The sequence below is a fragment of the Gymnoscopelus microlampas genome, assembly GCF_963454915.1.
Source record: "Gymnoscopelus microlampas genome assembly, chromosome: 17".
Lineage (NCBI taxonomy): Eukaryota > Metazoa > Chordata > Actinopteri > Myctophiformes > Myctophidae > Gymnoscopelus > Gymnoscopelus microlampas.
The window spans coordinates 34,251,267-34,276,261 of record NC_139954.1 but is presented as its reverse complement, the minus strand read 5'-3'; the positions used below and the strand labels follow the sequence as shown (position 1 = coordinate 34,276,261).

Below are 24,995 nucleotides of genomic sequence, written 5' to 3'. Positions count from 1 at the left end.
AATGGTAGCATTATTACCATGTCCCAGAAAACAAGACACTGGATTCTTATGTATATTATTGTCATTCTCATTGAAAACAAAAATAAACATTTATGGAACTTGTTAGCTTTACACCTGTCCTTCCTTACACAGGGTTCGATTTACTGAGGGGGGTGGGGTGGATCCATGCCTCTGTGTTTGATATTCCCCTCTGGTCAATCAGTGGGGATACGTTTTATCCCTTCATCTGGTCAGACTGAATTAAAAACATTAAAACATACCTTCAAAAACATTTCCTTTTGGGAAATGTTGACTGATGTTTGACAATATCATATATATATATATTTTAATAAAAAATAATAATAATAGTTATGCTATTTTCGAAAATAGAAGCTCTACAAGCTTGCAATGCGTCGTGATGTGACGCATTGTGAGCTTGTAGATTATTTATTTTCGCTATTTGTCTATAAGTATAGGGCTTGTCCCTGTTTTTGTTTTTACAAATCGAACACTGTCCTTACAGATTTTGAACAGAGCACGTCTCCTATTGCGTGTTGTGTCTCTCTTCTAATAAAGTAGGGAGATGAATGTCACCAAGGACCTTTTATTAGATGACCTCCACTTTTAAAACAGCTGCATGGTACACTTAAGGGAATGGAGCCCTCTGGCTGGTATAAATCACTGGTAGAATTCAGTAAGAAGCCTATTAAACAACCATCCTAGAGACAGTCGATGGAGGAAGAACTGTATTCCTGGGTTACAGTAAAAGGCCTCTCCTCTGTCACAGATGTTTGTTCAATTTCAGCCACACAAACACATTAGACAGGGACACTGTGCTCGGTCACACAGTCACATTGCTGTATCTCATCCCTCATCGATGACCTCATCATCCGCAGGGCAAAAGGTATTCCGAGTCCGGCCGGGAGGTTCAGCCTAGCCTAGCTGACACATGAATCCCTGAGATAGGATTCAATGAGTGGTTTTATCAGTAGTCTTATGCGGCCCTTTCTGTAGTCGTGAATACGATGGTCATGAAAGAGGGTTGCTTACAGTATGGTGATTCACAATGTTATCAGCAGTGGGGCTCCTCCTGACTGGGACTGGTCTGCCTGTCTCCTGAGATAAGGTGACGGTGGACTGAGTGCCGGCCAGGTCCTGCTGGCTTACCCCACGGTCTCGAGAGATTGGGTCTGCTCTCACTCCGTGCTAATGCTCACTGGCTCTTTCACCCGGGGCGCTGCAGGTTACTCATACACACAAACAAGCAGATGTACATACGCACGCACAGCAAACACACATAGATGTACATACGCACGCACGCACGCACACGCACACGCACACAGAGGAATGCTGAACTGACAAGTCCACTCATTGTTCGTCTCCACCACTGCCCTCATTGGGGACAATAATGGGCGTGAGGACACTGGTCTGTCTCTCTATCTCTACTGTGTGTGTGTGTGTGTGTGTGTGTGTGTGTGTGTGTGTGTGTGTGTGTGTGTGTGTGTGTGTGTGTGTGTGTGTGTGTGTGTGTGTGTGTGTGTGTGTGTGTGCGTGTGTGTGTGTGTGTGTGTGTGTGAGTGTGTGATTAAAGCCAGCCAAGCCTCTGGGCTGTCCACAGGCCAGAGGTGGAACAGTCACAGCTGTCACATAAAAATTCCAAATACACAATATTAGTGAACGGTGTTATTCATTCATATGTCAGTGTGGAAAATAAACAGTATGCATACATAAAATTATGCATTTGGAACGATGCAAGTTTGGAATGCATGAACCACACGGTCATGCAATACCTGTTGTACCCATCTGTCTGTCTGTCTGTGTCCCTTTTACGCCCATAAATAGACATTTCTGTATCTGTCTGTCTATCTGCCAGTATCCCCTTTAAGCCATATGGAGATCCCTGATGTCATCAGCATATGCGCACATATGGGCATATCAGTTGGATCGGCGGTTCTGAACAACCACCTATCCAACAGACTCGATGCCGGGCACTGCACTCCCTTGGGTTGTAAGCAACGCGTGCGCTAAGTTTGAAGTAAGTTGGTTGGTCGGGCGGTTCTTGAGATACGTGAACTACACGCGTACACCCGCACACTGTTAAACTACTCGACTGTTGCTCAGACTGAGGGCCCGAGACATTGAGTGAGTAATATGAAAAATAACTATTACTACTGTTTAGTGTCCAGAAGTACAAATAGGCCTATATAATTTTCTAATGTGATTTACAGGTATACAGTATCACTGGTAAACAGGAAGAGGAGACATTAGAGCCTGACACTCTATCAGTAGGTACTGTAGGCTAATACGCCATACTGTAGATAGCAGAGCAGAGACACTAGGTAGGTACATCCAGGTAATCCAGTGCTAATTCAACTCTTAAAGTGTACCGATCAGTTTTTACACTTGCAGAGATTAAATAACACTCTAGATTTTACCGTACAGGTGCATGTTGCAGTAATAACAACAATGTCCAGCTCACAGACACAATCCTCTTGTAATCTTGACAATATTGACAAAAACAAATCATCATCACTTGCTCTGCTAATTTCAGATAATTTCATAAACCACTTTGATAAATTGAGCAGTAAAGTCAATTTAGCATTCTTGACACAAATAGGAAATAAGCTTAGATTACATTTTGACATGGACTGTGTTCATATGCAAACTGCTAATTGACCTTTGCTAATGGAAATGGGAACTTGTTATCATTCGCAAACAAGTGTGAGTTCAGTTAGTTGGGGCGGATGACATATTCTGTGTGCCGAAAGAAATTGGGGTCGGCGCACTGTGTCGAGCACTGGCTGTTATAATGATGCAGCTGCCAGGCCAGCCTGACAGCTGGTATCATTTATTAGCCGTAAAGCACCTGTAATGACAACAAATATGCACATTAAGTATGAAGTGCGCTGTCCTTATATCAATTCTATGACAACTAATCAAAGTTAATCAGAGTGACACGGGAGTCGGGAGAGAGTGACACTCCCCCTCATTACTGAGCCAGAAATAAAACCAACGGAGAACATTTTAGTTTTTGCTCATTGTGTAATTGTTATTCAATGTCATGAATTTCTGTGTGCAGTCTCATCCACATTCCATAACAATAATGAACCATATCCAGAAATCATCTGTATGCATACTCTGTCATACTAAATTAGGTTGAAAAACACCCTACCCATAAGATCAACATGACTTGCAATACAGAGAGAATTTCTTTAAAAGGAATGGCCTACTCTTTGTTTGTTCAGTCCACCTCATCATTTTCCTGGGGGTTCAACACCTTAAAGACTTAAAAAGATGCTTGCTCCATGCCTTTTTAAATGTCAGGTTTATGCCTCTGCTGACAATCTCAGTATGAGGTGGAATGTTTCTCACGTTTCTCGTACAGGCAGCTGGGTGCAGACAGAGTTACCAAGGGATAAAGGCCTGATGGAGTTGGCAAATAAAGACACCGGGTGGAAATCTGTTATGAGCTCCAAAAGCCGGGCCCCAGACAAGTGCTTTAACTGTCCTATAAAATTACTAACAGAAGTGGAGGTATGGCTGACCTTACTGGACCCACCAATGAATTCTGAATGAATCCGAATTGTGTGACACTAAACTATACTGTAAAATAGGTGTTGATTCGTACCTGGGTGTTCTTACAAAGCAGAGTGCAAAGCCTGTAAACAACATACCTGATAGGTGAGATTCTACCACTAGCTACCAAAGGACAGGGCTACCTCTGTGAACCTTTTCAAGATTGTTACTCCCTGGCCGTTTGTGATCTATGGATCAATCACAAAAAACAGATTCTCCCCCACAGTCTAAAAAGGTGCCCTGTCCATTTTGTTGTGTTGGTAAGCAAAGGGTCTATACAATTCAGCTCATATTCGGTAGGCTTTTGCCTAACCAATTTGCATTTGTTGAAAAGACTCATATCTTGTACAAATGAGCCTATCAATCAGCAGAATAGTTTACTGTCATGGAGAGAGAGACCAAGTAGCCACTCATCAATTAGGACTGGGCGATGTGGACAAAATATCACAATATTTTAACCAAATACCTTGATATTGAGATCATAATTGTGATGAAAATATATATTATTTAAAAAAATTGACTTAAATAGTGAAAATGGCAGATATACAAGCAAAAAAATAAACACTTGAAAGAACAATGTATTATGTGGTACAGTATACAGGATCTGTATCTGGTTGGGAGACAATATTAACCAGAATTTGCTACAGGACATCTCAAGTAGAACATCCCAGACGGAGAATTAGTTCCCACTGCTGTTACATACCCGATTAGTTCTCTACATCTCACACTAGCCTGGAGATATGGAAACATAGAACGTAACTGGAGCTGGAACCACTTTGCTATTCTAATAATAGTGGAAGGCAATGGAGTTAATAAACAAAACAAAAACATCATTAGCTACAACGTCAGGAAGTTTACGAGCAGGTGCGAAACGGACGGAGGAATGGAAGCGGGGAACAGGAAGAGGAGAAACAGGAGGAGAAGAAAGAAGGTAGGGAGAGGAGGACAAGAGCAGCGTTGCGAGCAGGCTGGCCCTGTGGAGCAGTCTGCTCCCTTTCCATGCCGAGAAAATGATGCAGCCAGTGCTCATTAGCAGCTGGACTTCCATTACCCCGACGCTGGAGCGCGTCTAATGAATGCTTGAAGAGCCATCCCATCAAGAAATAGTTCAGGAGTGCGGGGGTGACGTGCCTCCCTGAAACACGCAGAGCGCTTTTATTACACATTCCACAGCTGGAACATCTAGAGACTATTTTACTGGACAGACCTAGACAAGAGTTGTCTTACAGATTGAGAGGGTGAGACCGGCCGAGAGGCTGGGTAGTTAAATACTGTCAGGAGGGAGACCTAAAAGGAGGCGGAGGTAGGAGGTGGGCAGAACGCAGTACATTCACATGTCATAGAAACAACAGCCTGTGAGCAAAATAAAGGGCGGCCATCATTTGATTGATATCTGGAATTGCTACGTAATGATTATTGTTGCTGTTACGGCTGCCACAGATGGCAATTCCGGAATGGCTAGAGCAATTGGCAGAGCTAAAGATGCTTCATGGAGTCGTTCAGCCCTGTGACAGGGACACAGCAGTCGTGTTGTAAAGATCCCAGCAGATGAGCAGCATAGATTGATGAAGCCTCATCCTTTTAACAAGAGGATAGACAAACAAGTGCACAAAGAGGCAGCCTTGTTGCTGTTGATTAAAAGAGGACAGCAACAAAGGGGCTCAAGATCCCATGCATTGGGGATTCAACTATCACACTGCCACAGCTAACAATAATTAAAGCCTGTCTATCTCTGTCTTTTTGGAAAGCAGACAGTGAATGAAGGCTGCCTGCATGCAGTCACGTTTTTTCTACAGTGGGGCTTGATTACACTATTGTGTCGAGTCCTGATTATCAGAGTAAAATGCTGCTTCTTTTTAAAGCTGCTTTGTGCCTTCAACCCCAGTGGGTGCAGTGTTTGTTGGGTGACAAATATGCTCTGCTTATTGAATATGTTAATAATTAAGTTTCTGAGAACAGAATGGATATTTCAATCTGCTAAACAGTAAGACACTCTTGATGAAGGTCCAGAGGAACCAAAACATCTGTCAATTTGAATAAAAACTGATGCTGCTGAGCAAGAGCAGTGTGCAGGATTTTTGTTCATGAAATACTTTTTTCATGATTGCTTCAGTTGTCACTGTGCAACGCACCTGCATCTGAACAAAGTGGATGTGCAAATGTTTCCTTTGCATATCAGCTTGACTAGTGTTTTGTGGTATTTTACTGTGTGCAAACTGAAACAAGCTAATGGAGATACTGTAGCCTGCATTTATCTCACTCATGACTGCTTAGTCTTGGTGTAGCTGTGGCCAATTAAAAGTTTCAGATCTCAGTTATGTCATATTTTAGCCAGTAATGTCATATATTCTCTCTTTAACAGTTGCAAAGTGCTCCAGTCAAGGCCGTGTTTTTTCCAGAGCCCGATCTGTGGCCATGAAATCCTGATTCTGATCACTTACTTCTGTCTAATGAGAAGATGTGCCTCTCAGGAAATGAGAACTGGGTCATGGATGAGGTTAAATTAACACAAAACACTCCAATCGCATACAGATGTCCACACACACTTTGATAATATAAGCCTGGCTCTTTGAAAGAATGTGGTGTGCATCTAACCCAACTATGTTTAGGTACAGTACACAATGAAGTACATCTACAAAAAGGAACAATATCCTGAAAATTAACTAAATTAACTTTAATTCACTTATTCACACAATGTTTCAGTCACATAGACCTTCATCAGGCATTCTGAGAGTGCACTAATAATAGCTGAGTTACATTTTGGCCTCATAGGAATACAGTACAACTGTCATGTTAAGAGATGTAAACAAAAATGTCACACCTCTCACAGCTGCAGACATCAGCTAGCGTTAAATTAGTAACTTTGTTAGGTAGCTCACAAATAAAATCACACTCACCTTCCACAATAAAGGAAACAATGTAATTCTCAGCATTACAGAATGCACATGTCTCTAGTAATGAATGACAAGGTATCTCCAAAAATGTGTTGACAATTGTCATATATAGAGAAGAATGAATTGTACTGTATATGCTTTCTAGTACCCTAGCTCATAGCAAAATGTTTAGACAGCTTGTATTTTAGCTACAGTATGTATCTAAACATTACCCAATATCAATTTCATGATTGTAGCTATTTGAATCGACAATAGCCAGTGCTTCAATGTGAAAACCATTATGATAAGAAGTGCACACTGGATCTGTGTCATAGGGGGGAACAGAACAATATGACGGCAAGAGAACAGAGACCCACGGTTCCCCTCTGATTGACAGAAACAGAGTTTAGAGACCGACCACAGCTGAGACAACTTGGACCACGCTGTCTGTCTGTCGTAAACACGCTCCCGCACTAACACACATATATGTACAGTATGCACTGCATACATACACACACGCAAGCACACACATGCAAACCGCTGGCATGCAGGAAACTGTATCCTTCTTCAAAGACAGAGCAAAGTGAGATGCTCTGGGCCCCAACACACCAACACATTTCTTTTCTTAGTCTCAAGCCCATCATGAGTGTTCAGTAATAGAGAGCATTAGAAAGCTGACGGCCCAACCCAAAATGCTAACGGGAAACAACTGAATACATTTAGACATCCACAATGGGCCCCTAACCATGTGTTTGGGGACCGTCAAATGAAGCACAAAAGCAGTACACAGCATGAGACCATGTTTGGACTGACAATGAGGGATTTAGACACTTTGAGGTGTGTAAACTGTACAGACAGACATCACTCAAACAAAAAGCCTTGTTGGCTGCACTCAAGATTGTTAACACTCTCAATCTCTCGCTCTATCTATCTATCGCGGTGGTGAATGACGTGAAACCTGCCTTGCAGGGCCTTGGAGAGGCATGGAACAAGACGCTTCTTCAGGACCCCTCCTCAGAATTGACGTGGCCAGGGGCCTAAATGTCACCCGGTTCTCATGCAGCGAGCTTCAAATGGATACGGTATTCGGACTCAGATTCCTGGTGGCATTCCGGTGTTGTGTCGACATTCCATGCTGACACTGACCTTGTTGTGCACACTCCAATGTCACAATCGTCTCTCCCGTCTGTGCTGGGGATTTTTCTTTTGGTCAAGTGGGAGGGCAACACCAAGGCACTCATTGTTGCTAAAAGAATGCTGGAATGGACACACACCCTTGTAGTCACCATGAGACCCATGACACCTCATTCATACTGACGAGCCCTGTTGATGTAAGGGTCTTTTACCCATTACACCTACATGCTCCTACATAAAAATCTTAAGTAGCTAGCATGCAGCTCCAGTATGTAATAAATGTACTAGTATATATATGAGAGAGAGAGAGAGAGAGAGAGAGAGAGAGAGAGAGAGAGAGAGAGAGAGAGAGAGAGATGGTCTATGCTACAGTATGTGTATGTGTAGTATGTGTACTGTATATGTAGATATTTTAGATTTATTTAATTTTTCCCTTGTCCTCCTGCTCCCCTCTTCTTTTATTTCTCTGAAAGTAACAAAAACGAGGGAGCTTGCACAAAAACTGATTCCACCCACTTTTTGCACCAGTAGACTGTGATGTGACAATAAAGTTCATTCTGATTCTGAGAGAGAGTGAGAGAGAGAGAGCGCATTTAAAGTATGTGTTAAGGTTTAAAAAGGTCCACACCCAGCGAAATGCATGGGTCTTACACTACTGACAGCTGTGCTGTAACAATTAGCTTTCATTTAGGCTTTTTTTTTCTTTCACGCAGCGCCTAATTAAACGTGATTTGATGCCATTAGTGAAATAAGTTGGCTAATGCCTCACGCCAGCGTTATTTCTCAGCAGTGAACACTTCACCAGCGTAACGGCTCTTACCGAGGGGTGGTGGAGGAGAAAGCTGGCCAGAAGAGGCAAGATAGCATTCAGAGTACTGATTTAGTACTGTTAAAGCTAATTAAATGATGATGAGGCCACGTAAAAGTGTGCCACGACTGTTTTTGGCCAACTGAAATATTCTATATTCATAAAGTTGTATTATCGTAATAATCGTAAAACAGAACTCGCATTGGTTATTTCGGGCATATACTATGTGTGATCACTCTGTCAGAGCATGACCTAAAGTATATTAATGCACAAATCTCACGTAAGAAATCGGAAAAACAAGGCTTTAATCTGTGACGTCACCTAGCTGCTCAATTACTAGCTGCTAGCTCTAAGTCTCTCTGGATAAGAGCATCTGCTAAATGCCTAAATTGTAAATTGTTGCAATTGTAATTAGAGACCGACGTTCATTTCAGCACTAACAATTTGGAACTGGGAAACCTGCCCTAAAATTACCCATGGCTTCTGGCCCCGAATCCCCCCAGTCAAGCTCGCCCCCACAGTCGGCGGATCCAGAGATGTTCCCTTGATGGCATCATCAAAAAGGTTCTTGGCTATAGGACTCTATTTCCAAGATCATAAAAATAACATAATGTAAATTGTATTTCCAGTACTCTGCGTGCTTGGCACCGAGGCATACGGATGGCTTTGCTACCCTGGGTCTGGGGCGGGCTGTTCCAAAGTGATGTGTGTAGGCTACCCCCAACTAGCTCTGTCAAATGCTTATGAGATGTGTGTGTCTGCTCGATCAGCTGGGACATAATTTTAGACTAGGATGAAATCCTAGAGGAGACTCCGTGGAACAGGCAGGGTTAAAATAACCGTGGTGGAGAGGGCTCTTCTGTAAACACACGTCAGATATACGATGTGTGTCTGGGGATAATGCGGGCAGATATGCATATGAAGGCGCAGTGTATGAAGTGAATGTGCGTGTGGGCTTGTGCGTGTGTGTAAACATGTTTCACAGGGGTCATGAGACCTGCTGGGAGAGGCTAACTGGGGGGGGTGGAAGTGGTGGACAGAGTAGTGAGGTATGATGAAAATGTAGACAGAGAGGAGGGTCAGAGAGGGTTTGGGCTGAAACTGTGGAAGGTTTATTTTAGGACTTGCTTGATGTCATTGCACCCAGAACTGACCCCAGTCCCCACATTCTCCCCACGTTCCAAAAGATTTTGATTTGTAATGCGTTCTTCTGAAACCATCTTTAGCTCTTCATGACAAATTCCAACCGGGGGTGTGTGGGGGTTGATATAATCCTGTCCAGAAACCCAGTGTATGCAGAGCAACCTGACAAGCCAGAGCCGACCCAGTGTTAGCCTGTCTGAATTCAGCCCCCTTGCTTGCTAGTGTGAGAGCTAGCTCATAATAGCCGCAGCTCGCTATCAGTGGCAGTGTCAGGACGCCGGCTGGCACAGGGCAGTGTTTTGCTGGCGCCCGCTCTCCGCCGGTAGCCCCCTTCTAAGCCTTGACGCCGCTCTGTGCCAGCTCAGTGTCGGACGCGCCCTCCTGCTCTGGTATGTAACAGTCAGCCGTGATTGAAACCACTGAGATACCTCTGGCTGCTATATGAGCCGTGTATACAATGAGGGGGCACCTCTCGCCGAGTTGCCGTTTTGCTAAAGATAACGCAACCCACAACTTCAGTTAAGCCTATGGGAGGAATTCAACCCCGCCCTGTTCTGCTGAAAATCAAAACAGAGCACTTAGTGGAACATTACCCCTACACACACAAACACATGGGACTCGACACGGGAGCGAATAGGCTACAATAACAATGAAGACAACTGGCTCATACACACACACACACACACACACACACACACACACACACACACACACACACACACACACACACACACACACACACACACACACACACACACACACACACACACACACACACACACACACACACACACACACACACACACACACACAGAATGAATAAAGTAAGTGTTGTTTTAAAGGAATCTGCTCAACCTCTCTCCATCTCATATCCTATTTCCCGAGCAAACCGAGCTAGCACTCAGTTCTGACAATACAATCTCACGCTCTGGAAAAGTGTTTCCTCTTCAATCAAAACATGCACTTAAGCATAAACAGGGAGAATAGTGTTTGCGTGACAGACATGCATGCTTGAACACGACTCCAATAGGCATAAGATACTTGCATAGACCACTCACACTGTGGCTGCACACTCTGTGTAACAACACACACCTACACCTGACCCCATAAATACAAAAGCTCACATTCTATAACGCATACAAATATGCACGCAGCTGTGGAAGCAGATCACAGGAGGATGGTGAAGTGTTGCATTCCAGCGTACAAGACATAGTTCACACACACACACACACACACACACACACACACACACACACAAGTACTGTAAACCAACTCACCATTATGGGAAGAATCCTTGTTATCAGCAACCTTCCTCAACGCTGAGACGATGGCATCGGAAGGAACTCGAGGACTCTCCACATACTTGGGCTTCCTTATGGGTCCTGCCAGTGCCAGCCACAGATACAGAGGGAATGAGAGAGACAGAGACAGCAAGAGAGTGTGTGAACAAGTGAGCGAGAATGAGAGAGAGAGAGAGAGGGAAAGAGAGAGAGAGCAGAGAAAAAGAAAGAGAGAGAGTTCTCGCTGGATTAACGTGTTCCAGATGGGATTGGAGATGAGAAGCGGCAGCGTCCTAGTGGGACAGGCTTTGGCGGCACTCCGTGGCGCACGCATGCACACATAATACACACACACTCCCAGGCAGCTCCCTGTGCCGATAGCAGCTCTGCTTTGTCTGATAGCCCAGAGAATCATCTGACTGCATGGAGGCTCATAGTAAAAAATACTGCTAACCAGCTTGGGGAATGTAAACTGCAGCAGGAAACCACAGCAATTAGCCTCTTAGCGAACTTTAAATGTCTGTGTGCATGCATGCGTGCATGGGTTCGTCTGTGTGTGTGTGTGTGTGTGTGTGTGTGTGTGTGTGTGTGTGTGTGTGTGTGTGTGTGTGTGTGTGTGTGTGAATACAGAGAGAGCTTTTGTAATCTTTGCATTGCGGTGCCTTGTAAGTGTATCCTCCTCCTGCTGCCAGGAGAAGAGGAGCTGTGGATGAATTGAGGTCCAAGAGTGAGTCAGGTGATGTATCTGGGACAGGAGATGACTCCTCTGGAGGCTGAATTTCTCTTCAGCCAGTTAGCGAAGGCTAGTGCACTGCAGGATTAGAATGATCCTGAAGCTTTACAACGAATGCTATAGCTCACTGCACTTTCTTTTCTTTGGGAGTGTGTTGAAAGCAAAACCTTAATTCACGCCACTCCAAAAATATACTCTATTCTCTCTCTGACACAATAACATTTTTGAAGCGAGCACTTTTAACTGCATTCCAAATGAGTTAGATAATACAGTAAATAGATAAATAGTAAATACAGCATTTTCTTAGAATGATGGAAAACCTCTACAAACCTATCCCAAAAGCAGAGGGATAGCCTAATGGTTTCCGGGCATAAAATATAAATAAAACACATTCTGAAAAGGCAAAGAAACAATACAAAACAGTGGAAAATAATCTAAAAATAGGAGGTTGAATAAAGACTCGAGTTCCATAAGTCCAGATAGCAGAGCCTCTCCCCCCTCTGTTCTGTTCTGCTCTGGCCCTGACCTACTGTAACCCAATCCAAGTCTCCTCCTCCAGTCTCCTGTAATCAGATGGCTGAATGTGTAACCCCAGCCATAACATAAAGATTAGATGGGAGAGGACAGATAGCCATTTCCCATTACCACATCCTATAACAGCACAGCACCAAACCGCCCCTAGCCCCGCTCCACACTCACACATGAGGAGCGAATCAGAGATGGAGCAATCCCTCAGCCCAACAGCTGTGATCTTGGCCCGAGATACCATTAGGATACAGGGGTGGAAGAGTGAACGGGGTTGGGGGTGGAGTGGGGGTGGAGTGGCGGTGTTTTGGCGGGTGTTAGCTGTGTTGTTTAAAGCAGCCATGTTAAAGCCAGTGATCTGGAAGTGTCATCACAACAGGCCAGGCATGAGAGTCAAGCTCAGCTTGATGCACACTGCCATCTATGGATATTGGTGTTGAAATGCATAGTGATGGGTGTGGCTCTCCATGACCTGATGATGCCATGACAAACATGTGATGATCACACATAAGCTGGTTTCTCTTATGAGCCTGATATAAGTCCCCCTGCACACATATGCCACCTTTCTATATGTGCTTCTAAAAGCTAATTCTTCTTATCTAGCCTGGAGCAAACCTGTGAGATGCAACGATCAAAAAATGGCTTCAAAGAGCAAAGTAGTCCATCAGAGGGATTGAAAGGGGATAGGGTGCCAGACTAGAAAGTGCTTAAGTGTAAAAAAAGAAATGCAGACACACACACACAAAACGACACCCTTGTCCAAGAGCTGAATCCCTATCAAGTGAATCTTAAGACCACTCTAAACCCGGTCTGTCCGCGGAGGAATGGGTGTCCGTGCACTAGAGGACCCAGCCCAGCCTCCAGCCAGTCGGCCGAATCAGCCTGTAGTCTGGCAGACACGGACAGATAAGTTTGCGCTGAAAACCTCCATTCATCTGCGGATAGTCAGGCACAACCTATTAGCCAGGAGTCATACAGACCCCATTATAGTGCAACTACAGAGAACAGAGAGGGCTGTGTGCAAGACACACTTAAGTCCAGGTAAACATCTCATAACAATTGCACAGTGACAAATATGTTCACTTGACTGCAAGTACTTCATCTGAAAACAAGAGGGCGTGTGGTGTGAGTAATCTAAGCCATATGCTCAAGTTCAGATTCGGTTTACACAAGGCACTAAAAAGGAATTCACACAGGACACACACATACAATAACAAACACATGGCTGGTTATCAGGGAGAGATTTACCTGAATTTCCCTCTGGGGATCAATAAAGGTTTATCTTAGGAATAACGTGAGTTTCTAAGGGCTGATAGTGTTTGGAATCAATACTGTAGGTCTTTCAAGTGGCACTGAAGTCTGAGCCTTGATTGGTAAATTTAACAGGCTTTCATGATGTTTACTCCAATCCCTGTATCAGGTTACTGTACGGACCTGCAGAGTGAGAAATTCATCTCTGTCGGGCAGAAACCTTGTATCTCCATATTTCATCTTTCTATGTTTTTTGTTTTAAAGAATTAAAACCCTATTTTATACTTTGTTGTATGAGAGTGCCACACAAAAGTACCAAAATAGACTACCTACATTTAAAAAAGAAATTGGAATATGGAATGTGTTCCGCAGGGCCACAAGAAAACTCCCCACGGGCACCCACCAGCTTCCCTCCCTCGAACACGGGCCAATTGTGTTGTATAGACGCTCGACGAAGCCGGATGCACCACGGTGGATTTGAACCCACAACCTCCGAGGTGGTGGGCAGGCACCACTGCACCACCCGAGCACCAAATTACAATCTTTAATAGGCATGAAAAAGCCTGCAGCGCAGCGAGGGGTGTCAACTGTGTCACAAACCTGACGGATAAAGGGAGGGGAGCAGAGGTTGCACATGCTCGCGTCATTTTCTCAGACTTCAGGCTGCATAATCAAGAACATAAAATCCATTCTGTGTGCGTATCATGTCTTCTGCCTACAATTAAAGACCTTGGCTGGTGTGCGCAGTGGGCTCAGTAGTCGCTCATTCCACCTTATTGGTTCCCTGAGTTCAGCCAAGACTCTTGAAGAACGGTGAGGGAAGGAGGAAAGAAATGTTGTTCTGGAATGAACAACAATCTCACATCAATATATCATGGACCCCCCCAACCCCGTTCTCTCTTTCAGACAACTTCTTTTTTCATGACAGATGTTCCCCCAACTATCAGTTTAGTAGTCACATTGCCAGGAGAGAGATCACATTGACTCTAGGAGCCCATCACAGCAAATTAAAATGCACGAGGCCCCTGCTTTTTTATTGTATTTTCTTTATACATACCCCACACAGAGAGGACAAATAAGGATTATCACAACATGACGTCTTCCCAAAAGCAACTTTGAGCTCCTCAAAGCTAGGAAAAGCTGGCATACTGATTGAAAATTATCATTAATTGAAAAGAAAGAGAAAGAGAAAGAGTGAGAAAGAGAAAGAGAGAGAGAGAAATACGCACAGACCGAGACAAGAGGGCTGGAAAAAACAACAAAACTATGTCACTGACAACAGAGGACAAATAAGCCAGGTTTCTATTCATCCAATGGGCAGCAGGACACACTCCATTCTTGTGATATACCAACTGAAATGTTTCTACTATTCCACTGATCTGTCTGCATTATTTCAGCATGGGTTCTTATAAAGTAAACAAGTCCAAGTAAACAGTAAAGGGTTTTTATTTAGCTAGAAAAGAAAAGAAAAGAAAAGAAAGTACACCAGGCTCAGAAGGCTCGGGTAAAGGTGAGACAGTGACATGAGTGATGGGGAACAGAGAGAGAGAGAGAGTCAGAGAGACAGAGAGAGAGAGAGAGAGAGAGAAGAGGGTCTCTGGGGAGAAGCAGGTCGACGAGATGTGACTGCTGAGGACACCCTGCATATTGGCCAGTTCAATACTCAGGAGGCCATGACCACTGAGCTGTCAACCAGCAGACAGACACACACACACACACACACACACACGCATGTGCACAAATACCAAAACGCTGTATACCTGTGGACAACCGCTAATGACGTCCAGCTGATGTCAATCACACAGATGTTGGGGAAAGAAGGAGGATTGTTCATGTACGGGGAGATGATCAAGGAGTTCTTACAACATTCTTCCACGTGGACTCTTGACTTCTTCACATTTCAACTCGTCAATGGGACAGAGTGTCCTCTGTGCAGTAACAACAGTGAAAGCCCTCTGACAATACCCTCCTTTATGCACCCAAATGTCATTCCACATCTATAAAGTGAAATGTAATATATTCAGGCATAAAAGAATGCTGAAACGGAATCGAGTGCAACGTAACAATTTCAGTTACACGTAATTCACTGGCTGTCTCTTGGGGAATATGAAAGTACCCTGTCTTCTCATTATGAGCTAAACCTCATCTTTTTAAACAAATGCATCTTTTATTAATTACATGTCTAAAATAGTTGAGACATGGTATTAATTATACTTAATTGTTGCCTCATACATTGGCATGACAGAGAGTAAACTTAACCATATGAATGCAAATTTATATTTCATTGCCTATTCATAGACTGCGCTTTATTATCCCGTTTTCTCATGCAATTTCCGAAATGTACCACTGTGAGAGATTCATTATCCTTTCAACACTACATGCTTGATAGCCGTGTGTAGTTTCACACATGCTGTTCTTCTGTATGTGCAGCTATAAATTATTCACTGATCTCTAATAAGAGCATGGTCATGCATTTTCTAAAGATGAGCCCAAGCTCAAACATCTTAACATTAAGCTACAGTAGATGCTCCACTTCCTACAACACCAGAGAATTAACAATCCACCTCGATAGCGTCCCGATTCTACTGGGAGCACTGGGTTAAGAATAAAACAAACGTTTCGGTTAGCTATAGTCACTGAGGCGGAGGGCCAGTTGGGGATTCACAGAGGATGAGAAAGGGGATTGCACGTGTTAAGAAGCCAATGCACAGAGTGTACTGAAGTGAAGAATTGAATAGAACTTTTCACTGCACCTCCATCAGGGCTCCTTTAAAATGGGTCCTCTGCAGCATCACAAGGCCTTTTAAAGCTCAGCACTGCAGAGAGGCATCAATATCCACCAGGGAGTTGCGGTTCTGCTGCCAATACCCCAGAGGGGACTTTGGGAGAGCGGCAGAACGCACATCAAAATGTGACGCCACTGGGGTTGAAGAGAGACTCAACTCTCTCTTGTTTAAACAGTGAGGTGTTTCGTAGATCTGTCTGGCAGTTTCATGACAATTACATCTTTGCATGTATGGGAACATAATTAATGAATCTCTGATTGTCATTGTCTTTTAAATGACCAAACCTGTGATTTGAAAGGGAGATTAAAAACTATTCAGCGGGGACATATTAAAGGTAATATTATTACTTAGAGAAATGAGCATGGAAATGAGTCACAGCCAGAGTGATGAAAAGATTCCTATCACAATCACTCCTGTGATAAGTCTCTGTCTTATATAAGAGGTTGCTTCAGTTAAAGTATAAACTGTCCTTGGAAATCACATTTACATTAATGAATGACTGCACTTTAATTATTAGGTGTGCTGAAAAACATACATAGCTGTTGTGAAACCATTAGTACTTCATCAAGATCTATCAACCGTGACATGACTTTCCTACGATTCTACATTGATGTGAATATGGATCTTTATCACACTGCCTATTGTGTTAATATCTGTCTTCAAGCTTTGCTCAGAGAAACATTGCCAATATTTGGTATTCATGAATTCCCTTAGCTCCGCCAAATCAATAACCCGTCAGGCACTGCTATTGTATTAAAAATCCAATTATTGCCTAAGATATTTTGCTCTAGAAAAAGTGTCTCTCTGACATATCAAATGGGAAAAGGTCAGTGATCAACATGAACGGCTCAAGATGTTTTTTTCTTGATGCATTTAATGATCAAAAAGGACGTGTCCAATGACCATAGGGCTATTTGTTATACAAGAGAGAAATGGATTTTCTCCATTTCTATCTTCCTCGTGACCTCTCTTAAGAGTCCTTCTATGTGAGGTGTTTCTGGGGGAGGCCAAGCTGACATCTATGTGGTGGCCCTTCATCCTGGCCGATAATGGAGGTAGTTCATCATCACTCATGGATGCCAGCCAAGGAACTTTTGACTGAACCGTGGAGCTCCTCAGCGACACCAGCCACAAAGTAGAGATAAGGAAGAGATAAGCAACAAGGAGATCTATGTGTCAACCCATTGTGAGCAAAAAATTATTCCACCCGATCCAACTTCCAAACACAGCTGGCTCCGGCTAGCCAAGGACTGTGTAGTTGGCGGGGGGTGGCGGGGGAGGTTCACTGAATTTCCTTGAGGTTGAGAATGACTTACTAAGTGGAAGCATCCGCACTGTGTTTCACCACAGCAGGATTGCATCCAGTCTAATAGCATTAACAGCAGGGTCACCTCCATGCCTGGATGGCCAACAGGAAGTTTGGGGGGCATTTCCAAATCCTCTGACAGAGATATCATTCCAAAGCACTGAACTGTGTTCTCTTTCACTGATGTGCACATCTGCTCGAGTGATAGATAAATATAACAGTCTTTGAACCAAAGGAAGCTGAAGCCTCTATCCAACCCCCCCCCCCCATCAGAGTATGAAAGTTGAAATTATTTCCACGTGAAATGGTCTACCAGAGACCTGATCTTCCCCAAGCCTCATGGCATATATACACCAATTAAAATGACAAGCAGCCCATGGTAGCAATAAATATTATATGAACTGCCGTTTTATGCTCCCTTGAAGGCAGACAGGGAGGGATATGGGGCTAATGGTTGCCCACGTGACTTGAGAATGGTCACACAAGTGGTGGATGTATTAACCACATATAAATAATAGTGTCACTATTCTGGGAATGTCATAATAGGTGAACATTCGGCAAAAATAGAACATTCAGCAAAAAAATTAACATTGTTTAAATGTTTAAATATTTGTCAAAAATAGGCAAATATTTGCCAAAAATAGCATACCTACAAGCTTTTCAAGCCTTGAAAAGCAGCTATTTTAGCTATTTAAGATACAACGAAGTATACAGGGTTTAAGTGGTTAACACTGCATCCACCCATGTCCATTCACTTAGTGGAAATTCATAGACACTTATGGAGCACAGAACTGAAGGCAGCACTGTTACGGGTCTCATCTCATAGACAGGCGGGGTGATTGTAAATATGAATATGGTAAAGGGGAAATGGGCTTTTCTGAATGTGGTTCAATCACCAAACAGCCTCGGGGGAGCCGTCATTACAAAAGCACACCACAGAGCTTATAGCAGTGCGACCTTGAGGAGGACAGATGCTATTAATCCCACTGGGTAGCACAGTGACCTATCATGACCAGAGGGGGTCACTGTGGAGTTGCCCAAGAGACCAACGCTGGAAGTACAGATGTGGGGAGCAGAAGCATTGTATCCCAATGACACAGAGAAGGGTGCTCCATAAAGCTCAACTTGGGACCAGTCTGATGTTTCCCCCACCAATAATTGAGGTTCCAAACCTGGACAAGCTACACTGACCCCCTGACCTATGCTATGGAGCGAGTTATCTTGGACAATTATAGACAGCATTCCTCTAGTATCCTCCCCTCCTTTTTTGGGCCTTTTGTGGACCCCTAAAGTGTTCAACAGTAAAGGCTGGGTCCTGTTCAACACATGTCAGGGGGCTGTGTTTGATGGTTAAGCTCTGGGCTTAGCTGATCAAAGTTGTGGCAGCCAACAGCGTCGAAGCCTGTGTGGCTTGGGCATCCGTCACGCTCCTAATTAACTCAATGTTTCTCTGTTGTCCCCTGTGAAGTTTTCATGAAAAGAACACCCATTAAGTCGGGGGGCCTTCCACAACGCCGTACATTATCCAATCTGTCAGGAAATAAGGCCGGGCCACAAAATGCGTTCACAGTCGCGGAAAACCACATCCTGTCAGTGTGACCGTGCTGGGGTGGCTGGGGAGGAGGGTAATAAGGATAGATAGGTTGGTGAGTAGAAATGAACCAATCACCAGAAGGTGTTTGGTAGTATTAGTTGTCCAAAGTGGTGGTCATCCCCTGGGACCTTTCTCTACACTACAGGACTGTAGAGTCTAGATGCATTTAAGCTGCTTGGATCAAGCATACGCTTTCAAACCAAACAGTAATGATAACAGTGACAAGATGCTGTGTCACACCATTTATTCCAGGGTGAAAGATAAAAGCGCATGTGTGTGCGCAACTGCGCATGAACACACAAACACACATGGTGTGATGCGTTTTACAGTAAAGGGGAGTGTGACGTCTGCTTGCTTCTATGGTTTCAGCAAGGCTGAGCGAGACAAAATACAGCACTGCAACCCAGGTTGTTTTCGTCAGAGAGCTGAGACATTTCCTGGAGTATGTGTTTATTAACCGGAGGTGTGATCTCTCTCCCTGCGGGTTTTCACACTCACCTGTGAGGACAGTGGAACAGTGCCTACAGTCGACCCCCCCAGCCTCGACTCCCCTTCCTGCCCTGTACGTCCGACATCCTATCTTGTCAAGTCTATTTTTCCCCCTCTTCTCTGCCTGAGTGCACCCTCATGGGAATGTGCCTTTAATGAGTGTTCCTTCTTTTCTCTCCAGGGGCCTTTTCACCTTCACACACTCTTTCCTCCTCACTTAGTCCCGCTCTCTATACACAATTCTCTTTCCCTCCCTGTCACTGTCACTGTTTTCGATGAATTGAATACACATGGACCCCAATGGAAACAAGCCACAGTACTTTCTTGGGTTTAATCCTTTTAGCAGACCTTGTATAGAACTGTACTTTTAGTGCTTTTTTTTGCAAACTGTTAATAACGTATTCAATCAATCAATCAATCAATCAAAGTAAATGTGCATTTCATCAATGTTCACTTTGATATGTTCTAAACAGTCATTGCAAATAACAATGATGAATGTGTATGTGAATATATTTTTAACTTGACTGTGCAGGTGAACTCAAATGGCATTGAGATATGGATCCGACATTTGTCTACTTGACAGTTTTCTTTTATACTTTATAAATAGTGTAGCTTTTTCCTTTGATTTTCTTTTAAGCCCCATAAAGTACAGAGTAAGCATATTTACGATTACAGACTGTACCTTTCAAACAAAATATTGCACAGCGCTGCTTTTGCAATTTCACCCTGCAAGGTCCATTAGATTTTAAAAGTTATTTGGAGTGCATTAAAATTAAGACTTCCCCAATGAAAACATAGGGGAAATGTCCTTATGCCAATCTGTAGCTGAATATTGAAACAGGTTTCTTCTCCATTAGCAACCTCATTCAAAATAAACTCAAATTCAAGTTGGACCTCAAAATAACATGAACATGAACTTGGACAGTGTAAGTAGGCCTACATCCCAAACCATACCAGATGCTTCACTGTGTAAGACCTAAACCTACACTTCAACACATCTTACACTAAAGGACAGATCAAAGCCTCTGCCACTCTAAACAAAGGCAAGATAGCCCCCAGATGACTCCCAGATGTGAGAGGGAGCCGAGTGACCACTTAAAAGATTTCTACCCTCTTTGCTAAGTCTTCAGATTCAGAATACAAAAGGCTCAGGTTGAAACAAGTCTAGATACAACCGTGCCCTCTTGCTTTGAAGATGGAGCACCCCACAGCTGCTGATGAGCGACATTCTCAACATGGCGAAGAGAAGCAGCCAGGGAGGACTGATAATTAGATACAGTGTAAACACAAGCCCATTAGGAGCCAATAAAGTGGACCCGTCGTACGGACCACCATCCTCACGGAAGCTGATCAAATAAGACACAAACAAAACCCCTGGAACATGGTGTTTACATGTAGTATTCCATCTGTAGGGAAACAGGATGGTCTCGCTGTCCTTTATTGTCACTCTATATTTTGTCTCTCACTCTATTTTGTCTAGCTCTGTATCTTTTGTATTTTCCAAGGCTGATAACTAACCAGAGCAGTTTGACATGTGTCTGAGAACGATAGGCTGAAAGCGGCAGTGTTTTAGGGCTAAGAGGGGATTGTCAATCGTGGAATGCTGTCAGATGTTCAAAACTGACACAATAGCACCCGAAGGTAGACAGGAAACTTCACTTTAACAGGAAGTCCACAGAGACCGATACAGTCCCGGTAACTATGGGATTAGTGTTGAAAAAGCGGTAGTTCTCAAAGTGCTAACAGCACTCTAAGCTTGATGGCAGATCCAGGGTCTATGGTGTGGAATAGAAAATCCATTCTGCATTCTGAGAGCTTAAAGAGTTTGTTGAATTATGCTGTAGAGAATGCACCTTGGGATCTCTCACTTGAGGGTTTTGTTAAATATAAAACAGTTGATAGGGAGTCTGAGGCTACATCCACACTAATGTGTTTTCATTTTAAAACAAACACACACAACATCAGTGCAACTTGTAGTCAAACGCTTGAACATTCAAAGAATGTTTCCCCTTTCTGGTGATGGACTAGCCTCATTTTTGTTGTTGCTCCTTCCACATGTGGACATCATAATACGTTTTCCTCCTGCACATATAGGCAGTAGTAGCATTATAACATGTACTGAAGAACAACTGCTAGCATAGACAACAAGGTCAGTAACACCTGTAATTTAATATCCATGCTGAATTAACCACTGGAAATACAAACTTGGTTTTCTCTGGGTCATATGATAGGGATGTAACAAATCAGGGAAGGCCACGTTGTTTGACTGATTAAACCCAATCAGAAAGTGAACGTGGGTGTCATCATTCAAAACGTCATGAAGGATATCAAATCTTTTTCACTTGCTCTGCCTCATCTGTTGCCACATTCACTCACAGTTTTTGAGATGGCGCTTGAGAAACACTGCGTCCACTCTCTGCGTGAGAATGACCTATTGTATAGTTTGTTATTGAAAGGTGGAAGACGTAAGACTGGTACCTGGTGATCTTTTGCTAGCACGTAAGGGCATCATGTAGGACTGTCGTGGCAGGAGAGGTGAGGAGGGCAGGGACATGGACACCCCCTTCGCCAGACTCAGCCTGAACACATCATCTTGGGCAAAAGGGTGAACACTGCCAGGCTCATGGGGCTGAGGGATTCCTTCAGGTGGGCCTTTCCTCTGGGTACAGTGGCTGTGGACTTCACCTGCTTAAGAGAAATAGGAGAACTTTTAGGATGTGATATCACTTACAATTATATCAAATCAACTTTTCACTGACATTGTAGGGCTTGTGAAAATGAAGACTCCAAAATGAAAAGTTAAGACTGGATTATATAGAACTCATTATTAAATGTTCAAAAATATACTCCTTGTTACTTCTTTGTGCTTCACTGAGATAAACCCAGCTAAGAGAAAATGTTATGTGGGTATGGGAATTCACTATGCTTTCCTTAAAGGGGTATTTCACTTTCAAAGACTTCTGGGGTAATTTTAACTTCTACTCTGGCTTTTGTGTACAAGTCGCTTGATACAATATTTAGATATTTGATATTCATTTGGATCAGACACATCCTCTTCCACATATAAGCCCATTCAATTTCAAATTCCATGTTAACCACGACACATTGAAAACACACATACCTGTTTTCAATGAGTCGAACGTGGTGTGTGTGTGTGTGTGTGTGTGTGTGTGTGTGTGTGTGTGTGTGTGTGTGTGTGTGTGTGTGTGTGTGTGTGTGTGTGTGTGTGTGTGTGTGTGTGTGTGTGTGTGTGTGTGTGTGTGTGTGTGTGTGTGGGGGGGGAGGGGGGAGACAGACTCATGAGAATGTACAGTCAAATGGTGTGTATTTAAACCTAAGGTCATGGGCCAGTGAGTTTCTCTCATGCCACAGGGGCACATGGGGAAGGACACACAGTTAGCACAGTAAATAAAAGCACTATCATTGACCACTTGAGCTTAGATAACATTTTTGTGACTCATTCTGCACACTGGCATGCGGCCCTCATCCAAACTGTAAAGACTGATTCACCAAACATGACCCAAGTGTTTTTTCCTAATACCATTTAGACAACAAAAAAATTATTAACTATAAGAGCAAAAAGTCTGAGCAGCACATTATTGTGTTGTTAGTGGTTAAACTAATTTGTCATAAAATATTCTAGGTTGGAGTTCTAAGTGGTGAAACTAGAGATGCCAAGGGAAAAAGACCCAACTTTATCTCTCCAACAACCTGCTAGCAACGTGCTCACAAGGCTACGGCTTAAAACGGATAACCTAACCTATGGGAATGTGCACTCTCACTTCTCCTACGAGCGCAGTGGCCCGATAAGCCATCAGAAAAGCTCACAGCAGTAACCTATAAAACATGAAACCTGATGATAGGTTCAGGAGAGTACATTTTTACACTGCTTCCAATCTATAGCAAAATAAGGGTAAACACTGTTTCCTATTTCCCATGGAAAAGTCTGCTATAGTTTGCAACTGTACAGCAGCGTCAAAGAATTTCAAAACACAGGAACCTGCTGAGCTGGTTGTGCTGGTGTGGAATCTAATCCAGTCTGACATTCAAGCCGATAGATTTGTGCAATGTTTCTCCTATGCACACTGTACTCTCAAATTATCAGTCTTGACAGAAAGACTATTATTTCTTTGCTCTGGCTATCAGGTTCAAGCCTCGGTCTGGATAATGCCTACATTCCTTCTCTGTGTCCTATCAAGTCCACTCTTCCTTTGTTTGATGGTCTGCACATTCCAGGCCTTTTTTCCCCTAGTAAGAGTTCCCCTGAGCTCTCTAGATGACCTGGCCCGAGACCTGCAAATGATTTCACCTGGCTGCTAGGTCGCTCCGCAGAACCCTAGCTCTAGATGGAAAAAACACAGGTCCCGCATCACCGAGAGCCAATCCTGCATGGAAAGACTATTCCAGTCATGGAGCCAGCACAGAGCGAGGTAATCTATTCTGTGGCATTAAAGTTGTCCACTCATCATGGCCACAAATTAAAATGTATGAATTATCAACCTCTAATAATACAGCCTCTGCGTCACCAGGCCCAGCGAGATCATAATCGCAGCTGTGGCAAACCACAGTAATGACAATTAGCTTTGGTTCTGCTTTCAGGACCATGCTTGTACGGGTCTCTCGTTGGGGAGACTTGTTCAGATTAGCAACGACGCCTGTCTGCAGCTGGAGATTTGAACCAATCGCAAAAAAGACAGGAGTGCAAGTGGTAGGCTACTATTACTGCTCTGCTCCTCTCCTCAGGGGAACCGAGTGCTGCTGGCCACGGGGCTAATCAGAAACAGAGAGAGATGTTTTCGTCCAGTCTCTGCTTCGCCACAGGGGACACAAAGCTGTCCTGTGTTTTAAAAGGAGCTCCAAAACAAAGAAGAACGCCAGAGGCAGGAAGCGGCAAGGTCACAACGGCACCTCTCTGCATACCCCCAATTGGTTTCTACCTTGTGAAGTGGTCCGCCAGTCACTCAGCCAAGGCCATGACCTGTGGAACCTGTAACCTTTTGGCAAGAGATCTGTATCCACATTCAGCAGGTCCAGCACAACAGAATATTGTGTTATATTGGATGGAATTCACAAACTAAGAATTCAACAACTTATGAGGGAATATCAATTGACAACACCAATTTAATATTTCAGAAAGATAAAGACAAAAACAGATGCAGTCTAAAGGCAGTTAATGCGAAAGATGTATGGGAATTCTCTATGCTTCCAAAAGTTTAACATAATCGGATCATCTTCCGGTCAGAAATCTTATACTATAGTCTTACTTCCTTTGGAGGGTATTGAGTTATAGTGCTTATTGGACTTTCAAGTTACTTAGCCAAAGATGTTTAAATTACTCCTGCCAAAGAGGCATATTTTCCATCCACTAATGTGGTAAAGGACTTACTCTCCATTAAGTCAAAGTAATGTATGTGAAGTGAACCACAAGTAAACAGTGAACTGAGGTAACATAATTGCTGTCACCTTTCTTTGATTTTGTTTTGACAACAGATGAAGTACAGCAAGTTTAGTAGTTTTA

General features: G+C 43.4%; 1 protein-coding gene across 8 annotated transcripts in view; it reads right to left on the bottom strand.

Moving 5' to 3' along the window:
• Positions 1-24,995, bottom strand: part of tanc1b (tetratricopeptide repeat, ankyrin repeat and coiled-coil containing 1b) — a gene marked incomplete at its 3' end in the record, with an annotated part of 127,668 nt that overhangs the window by 66,878 nt on the left and 35,795 nt on the right. For 5 of the 8 annotated variants that reach the window (XR_014602661.1, XR_014602662.1, XR_014602663.1 and 2 more), the window contains exons 3-4: positions 21,956-22,165; positions 10,791-10,895 (exon numbers count right to left, since the gene is read on the bottom strand). Coding sequence is in view for 4 of the 8 variants with exons in the window: in XM_084083659.1 (XP_083939785.1) it covers positions 10,791-10,895; positions 21,956-22,165 (315 nt within the window). The remainder of the gene's footprint in view (positions 1-10,790; positions 10,896-21,955; positions 22,166-24,995) is intronic. The other 3 variants (XR_014602664.1, XM_084083658.1, XM_084083660.1) reach the window with 1 other exon arrangement.